This window comes from Ptychodera flava, chromosome 17, assembly GCF_041260155.1.
Source record: "Ptychodera flava strain L36383 chromosome 17, AS_Pfla_20210202, whole genome shotgun sequence".
Taxonomy (NCBI): domain Eukaryota; kingdom Metazoa; phylum Hemichordata; class Enteropneusta; family Ptychoderidae; genus Ptychodera; species Ptychodera flava.
This window is the reverse complement of record NC_091944.1, coordinates 21,063,424-21,082,201: the sequence shown is the minus strand read 5'-3', so window position 1 is coordinate 21,082,201 and position 18,778 is coordinate 21,063,424. Positions and strand designations below refer to the sequence as shown.

At 37.7% G+C, this 18,778-nt stretch overlaps 1 protein-coding gene across 1 annotated transcript in view; it reads left to right on the top strand.

Moving 5' to 3' along the window:
- The first annotated feature begins 12,799 nt into the window (after positions 1-12,799).
- The window catches only part of LOC139115752 (sorting nexin-17-like), a 31,531-nt gene continuing 25,552 nt past the window's right edge, over positions 12,800-18,778 (top strand). The window contains 1 exon segment of the mRNA XM_070678079.1: positions 12,800-12,949. Within this exon segment, the coding sequence (XP_070534180.1) occupies positions 12,890-12,949 (60 nt within the window). The 5' untranslated portion in view covers positions 12,800-12,889.

Sequence of the window (18,778 nt, the reverse complement as noted above, 5' to 3'; positions counted from 1 at the left end):
TCTTCACGGAATATTTCAATCATTCCTTTTCAAAATTGAATCAAGAATAAAAATCAGGCGTCACCGTGCAAATTTTGGCACTAGAGAAATAAATTAACCAAATTTTAACCGAGATTTAAAATTCTAAATAGCCGTCCTTCCTATGTTAACTCTATAGGGAAAAAATTCGATTTTCGAAAAAGTAAGATGGTGAAAATTTCTTTTACACCGAGAGCATTAAAATGAACCCCCACAAGCGGTAGATCAGAGAAGAATTGTAAAAGTTTGAAAGTCCGAACATCTGTCCCCGAGGCGCATTCTATTTTAATATGTATTTTGTGAAAGTAAACAAAACACTGAGTAAAGGCATTGATAGACATTTTCTATGATAAAATTTGTATGGTGTGATAGCTATGCACAAATACTATACTGGTCGTAGGATAAGAGGGTTTTAAGGTCACAATGACTGGACATTAATTGCAGTCATAACCATGAACCGATATGATGGCCTATGTTTATACACATGAGTTATGAATTGACTGTCAATATTAAACGCCAAAAATTTACAAATTTTGGGTCAAAAAATTCGATGAAAAGGTTGAAAATTTACCGATGCTTCCCGGTCATCGATCACATCGCCACGCACACCTCGTACGCGTATAAATATTCATGTGTTCTTTTTCATGCATCTTCACCACTTGAAATTTGAATTTACAGTTCTATAAATAATAATTGTGCGAAAAATCTACATATAGAGTCTTTCGGTCGCATGCCTATCAAATAAGGGAACCCTGGTTAACTCATGTCCTTTTTGTGACGTTCATGAATTTCTATACATTATTTTATCTAACACGGACGCGCACATGCACACACACACACACACACACACAAAACTATTTTCATTCGTATTAACATTGAAACGTATTTATTTCATTTCAACAAAACAAAATCTTGTATTATATACACATTATGTTGAAGTAATAAATTATTATAAATTTAAAGAAAAACACAGTACAAGTTAGAATACTAAACATGAAGTACAACATTATTTAGTCAAGTTTTGACTACGATGTATTCGCCGGGTGACGTGGTGCCGTACGTTGTGAGTTCAAATCCGATCGAGAATTTAATGAATTACGTAATTGTGATAAACAGCACTGTCACAATTTCTGTAAGTTCAATCTATTGTAAGCTTGGCCTTGTTCACGACGTACAAGACCGGTTAAAAATGTTTTGCAGTAAAGTTTATCCATTGAAAACCCTCACAGGTTTCTTGATTTTCTTCTTGCACAGCGGACAATGTTTTACTCTACGAACACAGTGAGAACACAGACAGATATGCTTACACGGCGCCGTGACAATGTTTCTCTCTCGTTCCATACAAATGATGCAACGATTACAATCCATCACCTTCTCGTCTTCTTCATCATCGCTCTCATCTGAAGAATCAGAGTCTGTTATTCTCTGCAAACAGGATTCAAAAGAGTCAACTTTGCTCTGAAGAGTTGAAATCTCCCTCCACAAGTTTTTGTTCTCTTCTTCAAGATGTGTTTTGTCCGCTTGAAGCACCTCAGTCAGAACTTGGAGGTTCCCATTCTCTCGTTCAAGGGCTTCCCGCTGTACTGTTTCCATGGCGATGGTTGTCCTCATTTGAAGCAATCGATCTTTTCCCTTTTCTCTTTCGGAGGAAAGTTCGTGGTGCGCCACACTGATGACGGTGAATGACGTCATAAGAATTGACAGGCATGCGTAGAGCAGGGCAGTTACATGAGGTGCATTGACGAAATGCGGTACAGCAAAATAGAGTAGGACACTGAGAAGAACAGTGCATCCGATTGGTAGAGTGGCTTTCTTCAGGACGTATTCGCTGACACACCCTATTGTACCGCTGAAGTCATCCCTTGTCGTTTCCTCAGAGACTGATGTGCAATATTTGTCTCCTTCAAGGTGGCAGTGCCGAATATTTGCTATCTTGCATTCATAGAAGACTGGTTCGGGGACGGATTCAAACGTCTGGCAGTCTGTATCCTTCATAATGTTATTCTCGTCAACTACTTCTGTAGTAATACTCTATTCGGCTGATGAAGTCCAGAGTGATTCTGTGATCACCTTTCAGAAAGTATCATATTTGAACCTTGTGCGATTTGCATATGAATTGATCCCTTGATGTTTACGCCAATCAAATTATAACTTGGAGTTTATTGTTCTGAGGTGAAGCTGTTTGCGTATCACACCTCAGGAGGTTTCTCATTAGCATAACTATACGAAATTTGCTGATGGCTTACACTTTTGCTGCCCTGGGACCTACATTGTAAACAAAAGGGGTATTTTGAGGGTGCAGATTTTAGATTCAATTTTTGTATTATCTCCTCGACGTAGAAAATGGCGGGAAAATGGCGTATGCACCTTGTACTGACTGTGTGTAGACAACTTTGATGGTATCAATTACCGATTGCTGTCACGTCGTTCTTGGACCGAAAATGTAAAGCAAAGACCTATTCCCATTGAAACTATGGCAGTACTCCAAAAATGAATATTACGGTGTTCGACAAATGTGCCCTCTGACGGTCGAAGATAGAGATTATTTTGTCGCTTTCCGATATTCTGGGCGTTAGGGTCTTTCTTATAAATTCGACAAAATTATTTGCATAGTGATAAATTGTGGATGCGCTCTGAATTTTTTTGTGTCTTTAATATCTGAAAAAATGTACTTGCTTAATAGTTTCCACTCCAAACTGTCAATCAACTCAGAGATTTCTCGTATGCATACATCCGCCCATACCGAAAATGCTGCCTTTTTATGTGGCGATATCATTGCAGATTCTAAATATAACAATGAAACATGTCTTCCATTAGCATTTATCAGGGGTTGGATATACTTGGAACGTGACCGCTTTGCTACAATTGTGCGGCTCTTCAATTCCAAGCACAAGATTCTGTGCGGTAATCACGTGATTCCAAATTAAAGAATGTCTGCGTTTACTAAAGCATGGTTCCTGGAGAATCACATTTATTATATGCTTGGGAATACAACGCATAGCATAACTTGAAGAGTTTGCCTTATTCAGTGTCTCCTATATTCGCAGTTCGAAAATGATTTTGAGGATAGTTTCAAAATAGGGTAACTCGGGTCAACGTCTAAAGGCATAACCAATGAACTGCAATAGAGGCTGTTCAGACGGCGTAGTCTGTGCTACGTACGTATTTCCTAAGCTGAAACACAAGAATTATTGTTGATTCTAGATAAAACGTACCCTTCAATACTGCACCAGTGATATATATGTATTTACTTTAATATTCAACATTTATTTTCATTTGTACGAGTCAGCTGGTCAGTTGTTATTTGATCTAATTGTTCACTAGTCATGTGTCCCTTGCTGATTTAACATCGCGTTACCTTTACAAATGGGTGGGATTGTTTGAGTGGACATGGCGTGGTTTAACTTTGCCACGCACTTTTGATTGACAAGCGAGAATACTAAAACGTCGGCCAGTTAAGCACACAACATTTCCATAACAACGGGAAAGAATATTTTGAAAATCTGTCCAAAAGAAAGTTGCGAAAGATGACTCGCTTATCACCTACTTTAAACTGAAGTACACGCACAGGAAATATTGCATACATTAAATCCGTCAAGAAGATATGACTAATACGCTAAAGGTCATGTATTTAAACAATTTTTGTATTATACAAGCATTACCCGCGTTGATGTGCCTATTACTTGATCTTCGTTCTCTCTGTATAAAGAAATATATCCATATTGTTAATTTCCCTTCGTACTCCCCTTCATTTATATGTTCTAACAATCATCAATGCCGATGTTTATTGCCCAGACCAAATAAATCACTATCAGCTCACAAGGGGAATGTCATCTTTAATGATTAAAATTTTGTCCGGGATAAAGTTCAGTTGTCAATGCAGGTGAACATGGTGTGTTTTGTTTCAAGTCTAATAATTTGTATGTAGGGAGAAGAAGAAGGAACTTCGTGTTTTGATAATATAGAATGACGACCTATAGTCAAAAGTTACAGCTGATTAAAATATGTAATAAATATTGAATGGAATGACGCGTGTCATTATTCCCACAGTTATCATAAACCCAATATGGACTGTAGCACTTTCGTCCGTATTTATTTATTTATTTATTTATTTATTTATTTATTTATTTATTTATTTATTTATTTATTTATTTACACTTTTAGTGAGTTACTCTATGAGTAATTTTCTTTGAGGCTCAATAAATACAACAATGTTAATATTGAGAGAAAGTACATGTAAAAAAACAAAGTTGTTCACAAAGGAAAATTCAGTTTGATAAACTCTCGTAGATGAACCTTAAACTGTATAATATCAGGAGCATGTCTTATGTCGCTAAGCAGAGAATTCCAGAGTTTTGTAGCACGGTATTTAAAAATGACTTTGGATGTGCTACGTAAGGCGTTTATCCGGTAGTTCATCTTCCTCTACGGCCAATGATCGATCCATTGCACTCGAGAAAGGACCAACCGTAAATCAGGGTTGGGATGTTTGAGTGACTCTTGCCTGGTTCTATTTGTCCCGATCTTTGACTGACAAGCGCGAACTCCAAAACGCCATCCAGTTAAGTCCACAACATTTCCATCACAATAGAAAACAAATAGTAGGTTGAAAAACTCCAATGGAAAGTTGTGAAAGCTACGCCACTTATCACCTCCTTGAAACATAGAGTGGTTGGGAACCATTGAGATGCAATGACTGGCTGTGCTTAGATATTGTTTGGGTAAATTAAGAGATTTTGACATCAAATAGGTAATCTGTATGATGTAATTACAACTGTAGAAGTGACATATATATATGGGTATAGGCACAGAATTCTCCAACTGTTTATTCTCGTCATAAAACCAGACAATAACATCTTTCTAATACCACAGAGCGCAGGTAGTCGGTAAACTGTGTTATATTATTGAGAAATTTTGAGTTTGTCATAATGTCTCCTATTATAACCGTTCTATACTTTGCAGTCATATGATTTGGAGAATGATTTCAAAATAGAGTAATCAGGTCAACGTCTATACGAAGCTGCAAATAAGGCTGTCAAAGCAGGCTGAGCACAGTCTCAGCTACGTACGTATTTCCCAAGCCGTAACATAAGAAATTGTTGATTCTAGAAAAAAGCACACCCTGTAATTGTAGTAGTGATAAATATGCATTTATTTTCATATTCAAATTTGTTTTTTATTTGTGCAAGTCGGTTGGTCCGCTGTTATTTGATCTAATTGATCTCTATATAGCCATTAACCAGTGTCACTTGCGAATCAAACATCGCGTTCCCTTTACAATAGTATAGGAATCTAACCAGGGTGGAGTTGTTTGAGTGGATGTGGCGTGGTTTAACTTTGCCACGCACTTTTGATTGACAAGCGAGAATACTAACTCAACCAGACAACATTTCCATCTCAATGAGAAAGATCTTCTCATAAAGCTGTTCAGAAGAAATTTGTGAAAGCTAACTCATTTATCACCTACTTTAAACTAAAGCACACTCACGGGAAATATTGCAAACAATATATTCGTCCAGAAGATATGACTTATAAATGTACACTTTTATTATCATACAAGCCTTGCCTATGTTGTGCGTGCGTACGACTTATGGTCAAAAGTTTCAGATGTTAAATATATTTAATAAATATTTAATGTCATCCCATATGTCATTATTCACACGGTTAACAACTTTCAATTATGACGGTAGTTTCTCTCCCTCCACGGCTTATGATCGACCCAACGCACCCCCAGAGAGGACAGACTGTAAATCAGGGTTGGGATGTTTGAGTGACTCTGGCCTGGTTTTCCTTGTCCCAATCCCTGAGTGACAAGCGCGAATTCCAAAACGCCATCCAGTTAAGGCAACAACATTTCCATTACAATAGGAAACACAAATTAGGTCAAAAACTCCCAGGGAAAGTTGTGAAAAGCTACGCCACTTATCACCTCCTTGAAACCATAGAGCGGTTGGGAACCATTGAGATGCAATGACTGGCTTTGTTTGGATATTGTTTGGCTAAATTTGGAGATTTTGACATCAAATAGGTAATCTGTATGATGTAATTGCGACTGTAGAAGTGGCATAGATGTCGGTATAGGCACGGAACTCTCCAACTGTTTATTCTCGTCATAAAACCTGACAAGAATACCATTTTAACAGCACAAATTTTCACCTTTCCTTATGTCACAGATTTTGACCAAAAGTGAGCTAAAAGTGCTAAGCCAATATGCTGTAATCACGTGCATCTGAAGCTCCTGGCAGAGTCACACGGCACTCAGACAATTCCCATGCATATTGCAAAATTTATGTGTCACCAATTCCTGAAACTGCATACATATTTTGTTTGACGTATGTCAATAGATACCGTTCACTGCTTACAGATTCGATCATTGACCTCCTTTAATTGCAAAAAAAATACACTACGTTAAATGTATCTCCTGAAACACGATCCACTCTATTTAAACGTTCCGACCCCAATCTGTTTTTGCATTTTTAAAAATATGAGCAATGTTATTTGTTATTCTAAAGTGGATCTTACCGAATTGGAAACGGAAAAAATATATATAAAGTACCCTAACGACCTTGCTCTTTCCAGAAGGGAAGCGTTTGTCTTTGTAATGTTTCATGAGACTCGCTGACGGCGCTTTATAAATCTCGGTGTAGATTTGGCCGATTAATAAAACTGGCAGTGCGAATGACTTCCTGCATAAGGTCGTTTGCAATTTCTTGCTGGTCACGATTTTCGCACCAGCTGAGTTTCATGAACGTGAACTTCTCCGTCGCAGATGTATATCATGCCAAATATCTCAAAATATTACGTCAGACTGTTCCCCTAAAATAATTATCAGATCATGATAGGGTGATCGATTCAATAATTAGCTTTAAGTCTCTTTTAACATTCGTTGCTTTCAAACTGTTTCCCGGTCGTAAGCTTGGATAGCGCGTTTCGGCAAAGATAGCAGTGTATGTTTTCTCTTTCGGACATTGGTCTGTTATTTCTCGTGACAATTTGAAAACTGTATACATCAAAACAAATGGAAATATTGCTAAAATACGCCTAACTCAACCAGCTTTGCACGTTCATAGGCAGAAGTAACGTTCATAGCATTTTAATTCTTCCTTCACAGTCGATAGTGCTTCTGGGAACTTTTTTGCGGAAGCATTTTCTTGTGTACGTTGCTCTGTCGATAACGCAGTTAAGTCCCTCTTTAAATATGCGTAATTTCGTGAGGGTACTAATTACAAGTAGGAGATAAGTGAGATAGCTTTCATAATATTCTCCCAAGAGCTATTGACCTGTATCTTCATTCCTTTTGTGATGGAAATATTGTGGACTTAACTTGTTGACATTTTGGATTTCAAGCTTGCCATTCAAGAAGTGTGACAAATATTACCTTTGCCGAGATCACTCAAACAACTCCACCCTCTATGAGTCCCTTGTAGGCCTAAGCATAGATCTTGAGAGAGTTACACACATGATAATCACGTGATATAAATAACACTAGCAATGACAAAGTCCACCATGTCAAATCTCAGAGGATCGAATACGGTACAAATCGAGTTGTTAAATAGAAATTAGCTTCAGAAATTTATATTCGAATCACTTGAACAGCATGCCCTCCTGCTGTTCCAGTACGGTGAACATTTCTTTCAGTTTGAAACACGTACAAAGTGTAAGGTAAGACTACACTCAGACCTCCGTTAAAAGGGAAACTCCCAAATGTGGAAACACTAAGCTTATGTGCTAGACTATTTTGTATTTTTGCATTTTGCATCCAATCTTATACTATTTTTCCGCGACTAGGAAATTGGGGAATTCTAGAAAAATTACTTTTCTCTGACCAGAAATGGATAATTTTCATTTAACATACTAGCCTTTAATAAATCTGCAGTGGGTGCAAAGTCGGATGATACTTCTCTGTAATACTGTTGCAACAGTGCAATGGCATAATATGATGCAATGTTTGTAATATTGGCTGGGCTTACGCAAATGAGACTGTTGTTGACATGTTGAAATGGACGACAGTCGGTGATAAAGATGAAATCAGCAATTGAACCCGTAAATAAATCAAAATGCAAATTTATTGTTCACCATTATACGGTTATTTTTAGCTGCATGTCCGTGAAAAACTTTGTCGAAAAATGCCGCCCGGCTTCATCAACAGAGATTACAGAAAACGATCGGACCTATACCCGTCTCCGGTCACCGGCGACACTGACACCGAACAATTTTAATTTTCTCTTGGCTGCACTGTCATGAAGATCTGGCCAAAGAAGCTTGCAATAGACTATCAATGATGTACGGATCTATTGATAGTAATGCTGAGAGAAATTTACATGCGATTGTGTATTTCTCGTCATCAATAGCCAACCAAATTGTTCCTTATTTTATGCATATTATACAACAGACACGTTCAAATGTTTGAACGATTAACTATATCATACAGATAGTTGAAATGATGATAAACACAAAATTTATTTTTTTACGCTCAATGGATTCTTCTTCATTTTACTTTAGGTACAAAATGTAAGCTATAAGCTAAATTTGCTGATTTATGCTAATGAGAAGCCTCCTGAGGTGTGATACGCAAACAGCTTCTCTTCAGAACAATAAACTACAAATTATAATTTGATTGGCGTAAACATAAAGTGAGCAATTCATATGCAAATCTCACTCGGTACAAATGTGAGACTTTCTGGCAGGAGATCACAGAATCACTCTGGAATTCAACAGAAGTACAGAACATTACTATCGAAATACTTGGCATAACCAGAAGTATACCATGAAGGACACAGACTGCAAGACGTTGGAATCCGTCCCAGAACCAATCAACTATGATTGGAAGATCGCAAATATTCGACACAGCTACCTAGAAGGAGACAAATATCGGACATCAGTCTCTGAAGAAACGACAACGGATGACGTCAGTGGTACAACAGTCAGTGTCGGCGAATACGTACTGAAGAAAGCCACTCTACCAATTGGATGCACTGTTCTTCTCAGTGTCCTACTCTATTTTGCTGTACCGCATTTCGTCGATGCATCTCATGTAACTGCCCTGCTCTACGCATGCCTATCGATTCTTATGACGTCATTTACCGTCATCAGTGTGGCGCACCACGAACTTTCCTCCGACAGAGAAAAGGAGAAGGATCGACTTCTTCAAATGAGGACAACCATCGCCATGGAAACAGTACAGCGGGAAGCCCTTGAACGAGAGAACGGGAACCTGCAAGATCTGACTGAGGTGCTTCAAGCGGACAAAACACATCTCGAAGAAGAGAACAAAAACTTGTGGAGAGAGATTCAACTCTTCAGACCAAAGTAGACTCTTTGGAATCCTGTTTGCAGAGAATAACAGACTCTGATTCTTCAGACGAGAGCGATGATGAAGAAGACGAGAAGGTGATGGATTGTAATCGTTGCATCATTTGTATGGAACGAGAGAGAAACATTGTCACGGCTCCGTGTAAGCATATCTGCCTGTGCTCTCACTGTGTTCGTAGAGTGAAACATTGTCCGCTGTGCAAGAAGAAAATCAAGAAACCTGTGAGGGTTTTCAGTGGATAAACTGTACTGCAAAAACATTTTAACTGGTCTTTTAGGTCGTGGCTCGGCCAAAGTGACCGTCGATGAACTATATTATTATAGGTGATTGCAGTCATGCAAACTCGGAGAGTGTTGTTAAAAAGTATGTTCAAAATTAATGTCGGTGTCTCTACTGTTGTATACCATTTGTAAATCCATGATTCTTGACTTATTTCTAATTCACATATATATCACGTGCCTTATTTATTTAACGAAACGAAATAAATGCATTTCACCGTTTACTTGAGATTGCTTCTCGTGTGTTCGTGTCCGTCTATAGGTATAATAATGACTATCACAACGTGTTCATATACGCGTATTATTCATAGAGTATTGCCTAGTTTACATTCATGAATTTTGACAAACATACAAATTCCAGGTCATGAAAACGCAATTCATGTTCACTCCTTCCGGAGCGATCCTCATCATACCGACATACCTTCGCAGTGACATGTGACCGATGACTCGCAAGCCTTAATAAACATCAAATTTTAGAAACTTTCAACCCCAGAGTAGATCATGACAGTATGATTTTAATACTATCAGGCAGTACACATTGTTGCGGAAATTCCCCAAAATCTAATGCGTTCTTTACTTGTATTCAATTGTTGGTCATCGGGGGGGGGGGGGGGGGGTGTTCCTGTAATATATCGTTATTCCGCGTCTACCATCGGATATCGTGAAGTCTTGACCAGTCACCTTCACAGGTCCATTTGAAAATACATTGTCATTCATTTACTCTGATCAGGCTAGCTCACTCCTACGATCATGCCACAGTTTCCCAATACGTTATATGCTAGCTTTCGCCATAATGGCTTGTCATTGAATTATCCCAACTGTCTACGATTGAATCAGACCCCTTAGCAACGACCAGAAAGCAGATGATAAAAAGTTATTTCTTGCCAGGGATTCTTTGAGATCACAAGGGCCAGAATTCAACGTTTGAAGTTTGCCGATTCCAATAAGACATGACAGGTCGTTATCAACCCTTTCTCGCCTAATGTCCTTTACACATCTTGAGCGATTCTCGGTGCATAGCTAATAATCGTTTAAAAGGCGTCACTAATTAAATCTAAGGCAGCCCATTGTTTCAAACATGATCTACGCTTCTTAACATCATGAACAATGAATATTTGATCGCACTCTGGTCTTGATTCAATGCCTGTCCTAAAGTGTATTTGTGATAATTTGTGTGATAGTGTTTAAGTGGTACGAACATGATACAGTTATTTATACTCGAATCCAGGACTAACTACTTGCATTGCGTTCAGCCATGTTTCACTCCATTTTGATCAGCTAGTGTATTCGCCAGGAAATTAGCAATATTTGCCCTTAAGGAACTCAAACGGTTTTTGTGTTATTGTAGTATGCGCCTCGAAAAAGATAAACTTTTTTTCATTTTTCCTAAATGAAACGTTCAGTCATTCTCTCATTAAATCAAGAAATCCGTTGTCACAGTGCGAAAAATGTTAGAGAAACAAATAACACCAGGACAATATTGACCGACATTTGAAATCCAAAAGGGCCGCCATCAGTGTGTTCTTAACTCTATCGGAAAAAAAAATTTAGAATGTAGAGAAAGACAATGGCAGGAAACAATCATTTTATCGGCGGTCTGTCATGATTATTTTCACGTCTTCACGCTACAGGCAACATGTGACATTAATACGAACGAGTATAGCAAAGTTCAATCGGTTTCCATCGCCCAATTATCAGTTCTTTGGTACTCATGAAAACTTCACATTCTCGGAAATCCTTAAGACCCTCGTGCCTTAATGGTCATTCCTTTTTTTTCTTTTGAAAGAACCGTGTTTAAGCCTTTATTGACTGATCGATTGAAGAGAGTACTTCTCACTAAGCGCTGTCGATAATGAGAGAGGGTCACTGATCGAAAATTATAACATAATGAGAGTACGTTACCTAGCTTTTTAGTTATGAAAGCTTTAGCTTCCACGTTTCCCACTAAACAGATGGGAAACGCCCCCATGTTGCCAAACAACAGTTGAGTCAGCGAGAAAAAGTTTACTAGAACCACTTGTGTGATCATTGATGCATTTAAAACTCTGTATTGCTACACGATGCTACATAAAGATTTAAAAAATGTGTAAGGCTTTTGAACGAAGATAGCAACTGGATGCATTGAAATATTTGTAAATCCAATAGACTGACCAAGAAATGCAAAACCCGAATCTGAAGTTTGACTTCCTTGCTCGACATCAAATTTTCGTTCTGTGTCGGATAACTTCTATAAATTTTGTAAACTTATGAACACAGCAATGCTCCGAATATGCAAAGAGTTTCCTTTTGGAACAACAAACACCGTACCAGATATATTAGGCCCCCTTGTCTAAATACTGTACAGGACCTTTAGGGAGATCAGAGGTTACGCTCATAATGTAATAGTATTGGAATGAAAACAATCAATCAATGTGTTGGTTTTAACTTTTAAGCAGAATGATCACAGATTTGGCATGAAAATATTCGTTTACACAGTCATGCAAAGAACCCCGGACGTATGAGGACCAGCAACGAAAAAATATATGTGTTTACGGAGGCTTGACTAGTCCTATGCCGTTTCTTATTCACAGGTAAATACTTATCTTTGTCAATTTCTTTCTACTGTGAAGAAGTTCACAATTTCACAATCAAGAATGAGAGAGAGAGAGAGAGAGAGAGAGAGAGAGAGAGAGAGAGAGAGAGAGAGAGAGAGAGAGAGAGAGAGAGAGAGAGAGAGAGGGTATATGATGACTGTAATAGTCGTCAAAAAACACGTATCTACGTGATCTATGTTCCTTATGTTCCTATATTTATTGAAACATTGAGAGTACGTATTGGATGCCAACGTCGTTCCTCATATAAGTACTGGTATTTTCAGTAACTGCAACAGTCGTCAGGCGATGATAATGGAATATTTTTTATAATCTAAATTAAGAATTTATTCAGCAAAAAATATAGGTACGATCCTTCTTTGATGGACGGTCCGCGGGCTAACGAAACCAAATAATCTATATATATCACCACCTTGTCTGTGCTTTCACCATATACTCTCGAGAACACTCGAGGATCTGTGATTTCACCTTGACTCTTTCCATGTATGTTGTAAACCACGTACACCGAAATAATCTAGCGCCATAGAGAAGATCGGTGGCAGTACCCTTTGATTCTTTCGTTTTTCCTTGACTTGCGGTTGTGGGCGAGATTCACCACGTGACAGCTCCACAAGATGGCGGCGTGCAGTTCGTGACGAAATCCATGAAATGTTTACATCGTGATCTTCGCGTGTAATACCGCTGCAAACATGCATTTTTCGATACCAGATACCCAAGAATTGAAAGGGGAAGGGAACGCCGCGTTCACGGTAAGTGACACTAGCTCAGACCAAAGTTTCTGTTTTGTTTATGGTAGTCGCCACGTCCAAAATGTTTGAGATGGGCGATACCGACAATCGGAACTGTAATGTAATGTGTGGGCTATATACCGTGTACATGTAGGCGGATACACCAGTCTGTATACTATTAAACGTGATGTAACTCCCTGTCCTCGAAGACCTGAGAATAGACGCTTACATGTATATCTGCAATGCTTTGCCAGATGCAGGCTCTTGTTGTTCACGAAAACTTCCGTGAAATAACCATTCAAGTTCAGGAAATTGGTTCCAGTTTTTAGGGAGGGTCGCGATATAAACAAGACTCCCTGTCGCTTCCGGGACCGAGAGAGTCGTACTTCGCCCTTTCCGACCGCAATCAGCCGAAGACGTACTGTCTTGTAAAAACCACCGAGGAAGAAGGCGACAACCGACCCGCAAAGTGTCAAGTATAATCATCGCTTAACATCACGCTCAATATAAATCCATACAATTGTACGATTCCTTAGTAGACTGCTATACCACACTCAATTTGCCAACGCAACAATGATTTCTGTGTTGACTGACGACTTTGACCTGCTTGTCGTTGACAACATCACCTTAATTAATGATTGTGGATTGCTAAATCATTATAAGTTTCGTCAAATGGCCGATCTCAGAGACGGGATTACGACGCCAGTGATAGAAATGTCGTTCAAGTTTGCTAACTTGGTATTACCATAGACGGGTACAGTCTATGGTAGTACCAGTGTCTATGGTAGTACCGGACTATACTCAAACCATGGAGGTAGGAATCCCTTCCTACGTTCATGCTGTAACAATTTGTGAAACGTGATGGGATTCACACCTCCTAGTTACTCTGAGGTCGATGCACTTTCAGCTTACAACGAACAATCTATCAGAGTGTTTGAACATGACTTTAAACTTATCAGTAGACGGTAACATGTACCTGAAGTGAAACCTTGCCACTTTAATCAGAACACCTTTCTAATAAGGACATTGGCCACAGACCCTAGTAGGATCTATGATCATGATTTGGCAAGCAGAAAGTTACAAAATGTGTGAAATTTACCGGTATGGCAACAACATCTCCCTGGAGACTCTTTCTATTACCAAGAAGGGTGTCCAAAAATATTATAATTGACAGGTTTCACTTCTTTTCAATAACAACAGGTTTCATTTTAGTTTACATTCATCTTGAGGATTCTGAAATTTTCAAGCACCTCTCATCCATATGGCTTCTAACTGACAGTAAATATATATCAGAAAGATCGTCTTTCAGTATTATTCCTCTTGATATAGGGAGTCCTGTTCCACCGTCTGTGTACTTGGCATGGTCATAGTCAGCCATTGATGTGTCGATTAGCTCTTGAAACAGACCAAGGTCTATGGGCTTACCTAGTCTAGGCGCTCTGCAGCATTCTGTAGTACCTCAAACTTACAAGTTGAGGTATCAAAATGTCTGAGAGACCCAAGACTAACATAACTTTAACTGATTTCACTTTATGATATTTATCATGCTTTGATTTTGTTTCAATCTTGAGAATACATTTGATAATTTGTGTGTTTATGGTCTCTTGTTTCTCTTAGATAACTAAATTACTTCACAAATAAAATGCTATTAGAAAAAAACCGACATTGATACCTGATAAATGACTATGAATGATGCTCATCATGTGCAAAGTAAATTCAAAACATGAAAGTTCCACGTTAAGAAATATAAAATTGCTGAATACTTATATAAAATTTAATCTTCTTTTGCTAAATCAATAAAAATGTGAAATAGAAGTTCCGCATTAAAAGCTTTGTAACTTCCTAATATTTATTTTAAATTTTATTGTATGCTTAATCAAAATAAGAGAAAAGATAATGTCAACTTCAGAAATTTTAAACTTGTTGATATTGATGTAAATGATATTCCTTTTATGGTGCGGATGTCTTGGATGTCTAAAAAAACCCAAGCCAGACAGACGGTTCTGATATTAAAACTTTTTTCTGCCCAGAGGTCTAGTAGTAGTGTACAATAGGGTTATTTGGAACATAAAACCCACAATGAGAAGATCATTTTATCCATAATGGGAATAGTCGTGCCATCTGGAAATGACAGAACATGAAATGAACCACACGGGTGAACAACCTCATTTCCCATTTACAAAGACTTATACACCTACACCGGAATCAGTTGAAATGAACGACAGACACTGTGCAAGTCAAAAACCGTGGCACATATGACCTTAAACCCTTGTCAACAATCAGTTGCCACACTAACCGTGTATAATGCCGTCATCGACACAATACGATATAAATTACACGAAGTGGATAAATGCAACAAATTTTTTTAATGATATTCACAAGTTTTTAGGGGAAAGTTGCTCTACCTATGAACTATGTGTGTTACACTACAGTTGAATAATCTCTGAAGGGTCATTCAAACCAACCCACACCTTGAAACAAAATTACAACCAATACTGTTTCACCACAGTGGTTTGGCCAAAACCCATGTTATCAATGGTGATTGTGGAGCTGTTTATAGGGAAATGGGGATGAACAGGTTAAATTTCCGGAGCAGTCTGTTAATCGGGATTCTTAGTATCTTACATCAAGTGTGGTGGATGTGCAATTCGACCATCCAACCTTATTTCAAATGTGTGCACACGTGTATACGTGTAGGTGAACACATGTTGTTCTATTTATATCAGGTACTGCTTTCTCTGAGAGTGTTGTCAGCTATTTTTATAAACATCTCAAAAATATACTACCTGATGGAGTGTGATTTAGTCAAAGACTCTTGATATACCAGTGTTTGCTTTGAAGTGGTTTGAAGATTTTTATCAATTTTGGAAAATTGTTCTTCATGAGAGTGCTATGCTGTAATGATGCAACCATTATTATAATTATTATAATCATTGTAACCATGCTTCTAGACTACTCATGATAAAATCATAATTGTATTTTACTGTTATGTAACAAGTGATCATCACTGTGTCATTTTGTTCTGCCGGGCTGTTTGATCAGGGTTTTATTATACAACTAATATCTGTATAATTTTTACAATCAAACTACAGCCCCAATGCTCAGGTAATATATACTCACATGTAATAAAACAAAAATGGTGACTTCCCCCCAAATGCTTTCAGCTAATACACAGAAAATCAACAGACACAAAACACACCATGGCGACATTAATGTGATGAAAATTGAGAAAATCCACTTCAGGTTAACAGACATGCTGGAGGAGATATATCTGCAATTTTTTTTTTCAAACTCACTTCAAGATGAATTGCTCACCCACAAGTAGCAAATACCAAATACTAGACGTGTGTCTGCATCTTGCCATTTCAATATGTAAATATGGCGTTATTATTTCTGATTTTCTGGCGCCACATTTGCTCGGGTTAATACATCAAATTCCAAAACACCCTAAGTTCTCATCAAAATTTATGACTGTTCAATTAACAAACAGTGTTGGACGCATTTTGAGTGATGGACTGAGTCGAGGGAAGGTTTTGAATGCTAAATTTTCAAATAACTGTACCAACGTGAAACAGGATCATCATCTACGCTTTTTGTGAAGAGCTCTAATTTAGTGGTTATGACATCATTCTCAATTTCTGTCATAATCTGTCAAAATAAATGGACAAAAAAATGTAAATGTCAAAAATACCTTAGAATGTAAACTTGACATTTGTCAGGGGTCGTCTGTTGTGGCGTTAAGGGAACAATTTCGACAATTATAGGTTTGTGAACACAAAGTTCAAAGGTCGCCAATTGTTCATACTGAACAGTTCAATGAAATAATGAGCCATAAAAATGTCTGGTAATGTTTGGACTGAATTGAAATGGAACGGCCATATGGAACATGCGTAACAGAGGGTTATAAAGGACTGTCTGAATACCTTTTTAAATAGTAAAAGGAAATTTTATGTCCTCAAAACAAGCACCATAATTTCTTGTGAGTTTAATTTCATGCGCAATTTTTTATCTATTGTTTAATCATTTAATTTTGAAAACTTGCCAAATGTCATATAAAGTTATCATAAAAAATGAAAATTCATAATTTGTCTGAAATGTTTGCCATATTGTACCATTGGGTAAGCCTTGAATATATTATCTGTACAAATTTGGTCATAAACTATCAAGTTGTTTATTAAATGTATTAGGAAAGAATTGGTGAGATCAAAGAGTGGCAGACAAGCTTTTTTGGCCAAACTAATTATTGTACTAAGATCTGAGATAAGTTACTCAGCTTCATTGTAAAGAAATGTCATTGGATATTCTTTATAATGTTTTCATGATACTTGACTTAATGTGATCCAAACGACAAGCATCCGACACAGTATATAAGTTTGAGAATGATTCTAATTATATTTCTATGTGAGGATATGTCTTTTGGAATGGCCACTCTATATACACTATGATATCCAGAGTCAGCAGTATGACCTTTGATCTTAACAGAGTGACAAAGGTCACGCCAGTCAGGGTGTAATGGTTTTTGAGTTCACTGTCGTACACGTGAAAGTGTGCCGTAGGAAGTATAGAGTTGAAGGAGTACGTCCTGTATGTCCGGCAGAGAGTGCCAGCATTAATATATCCTCTCATTGTTCATGATTGTATCAAAGTTTATCACTGTGACAGGGCGTCGATGAAATACTGTTTCGTAGGGAATCTGCCCGACTGTTCACTTCCGCATTATACACAGAACAATGAATCAGCTGTGTTCACTATTGTATTAGGCCATCTTTGACTGTTGCAAGTTGGAAAAAGTTACACGCCACTGCTAGTGAGAATGCCCTTATCAGCAAGCAGACAAGGCAAATATTTGCCATTTATACACTTATTTCTCCTTCAAAAGACAACAGGAATATTCAAATCTCCTGTGGTATTCCCAGTGCCAGGAAAAGATGCTTTGTGTGAAATCAAAGTGTGGTGAGAGGCTGTTGTTTTGACGCGAACTATTTTTACCTCAAGTGCTAATATATTCAGCTATAATTTCCATCACCTGGGACATCATTCTGTTCCTAGCGTTTTCTTAAATTTACATTTTGGCATAAATAAGATCTATTGTTTCTGGTACAGTGCCCACTGTAGAATAATAATCATTTCCAAACCGTCTTGCCGCGGCGTTCTAAAAAGTCCCCACCACACGGTGTTCCCAAATTGATGGCAAACATACAATCTAAAATGATTCCAGTGTTCCCCACAGCTTCGATAAAAAAAGAGGGATAGTAATTTACATAACAATGTACAATTTGCATATTCCTTTGTTGTGAAACTCTTATGTTTTGTTTGGTTATGAATAGAATTATCAATAGATAGATTGCTCAAAACAAACCAGACCTTTTGTGCAGAGCAGCCTTCCATTCATAACATAAAGTGCTACAAAACAAAAAAAGTATTTTACAGTCAGTGATAAAACACTGACTTTAGGGAATCATACCAAAGTGACCTGGAAGGAGAAAAAAAGAGAAAATGAGGAAAAGAAAATTGCGTACACATCATAACTATCGTAAAATGTAGAGGACCAGAAACTCTCTCTTTTATTTCTGCTGTTATTTATGAACAGAGACCCCGGTGAAAATTTGGAAGTATTTTTGCATTTTACCACACTTATCACCATTCTTCATTCTCCATCAGATAATTTAGTTATAATTTTGTTATTGTTGTTGTTGATGTTGTTGTTTTTGTCGTTACTGGTATAGTTGTTATTATTTGTTTTAAATCAGAAACATCAGCAATGAATAAGACTTTTGAATATTGTCCTATTTGGGTCAATTCCACACACCTCCGAGTCTGACTCAATAGGGTTGTCTTTGACGACAGAAA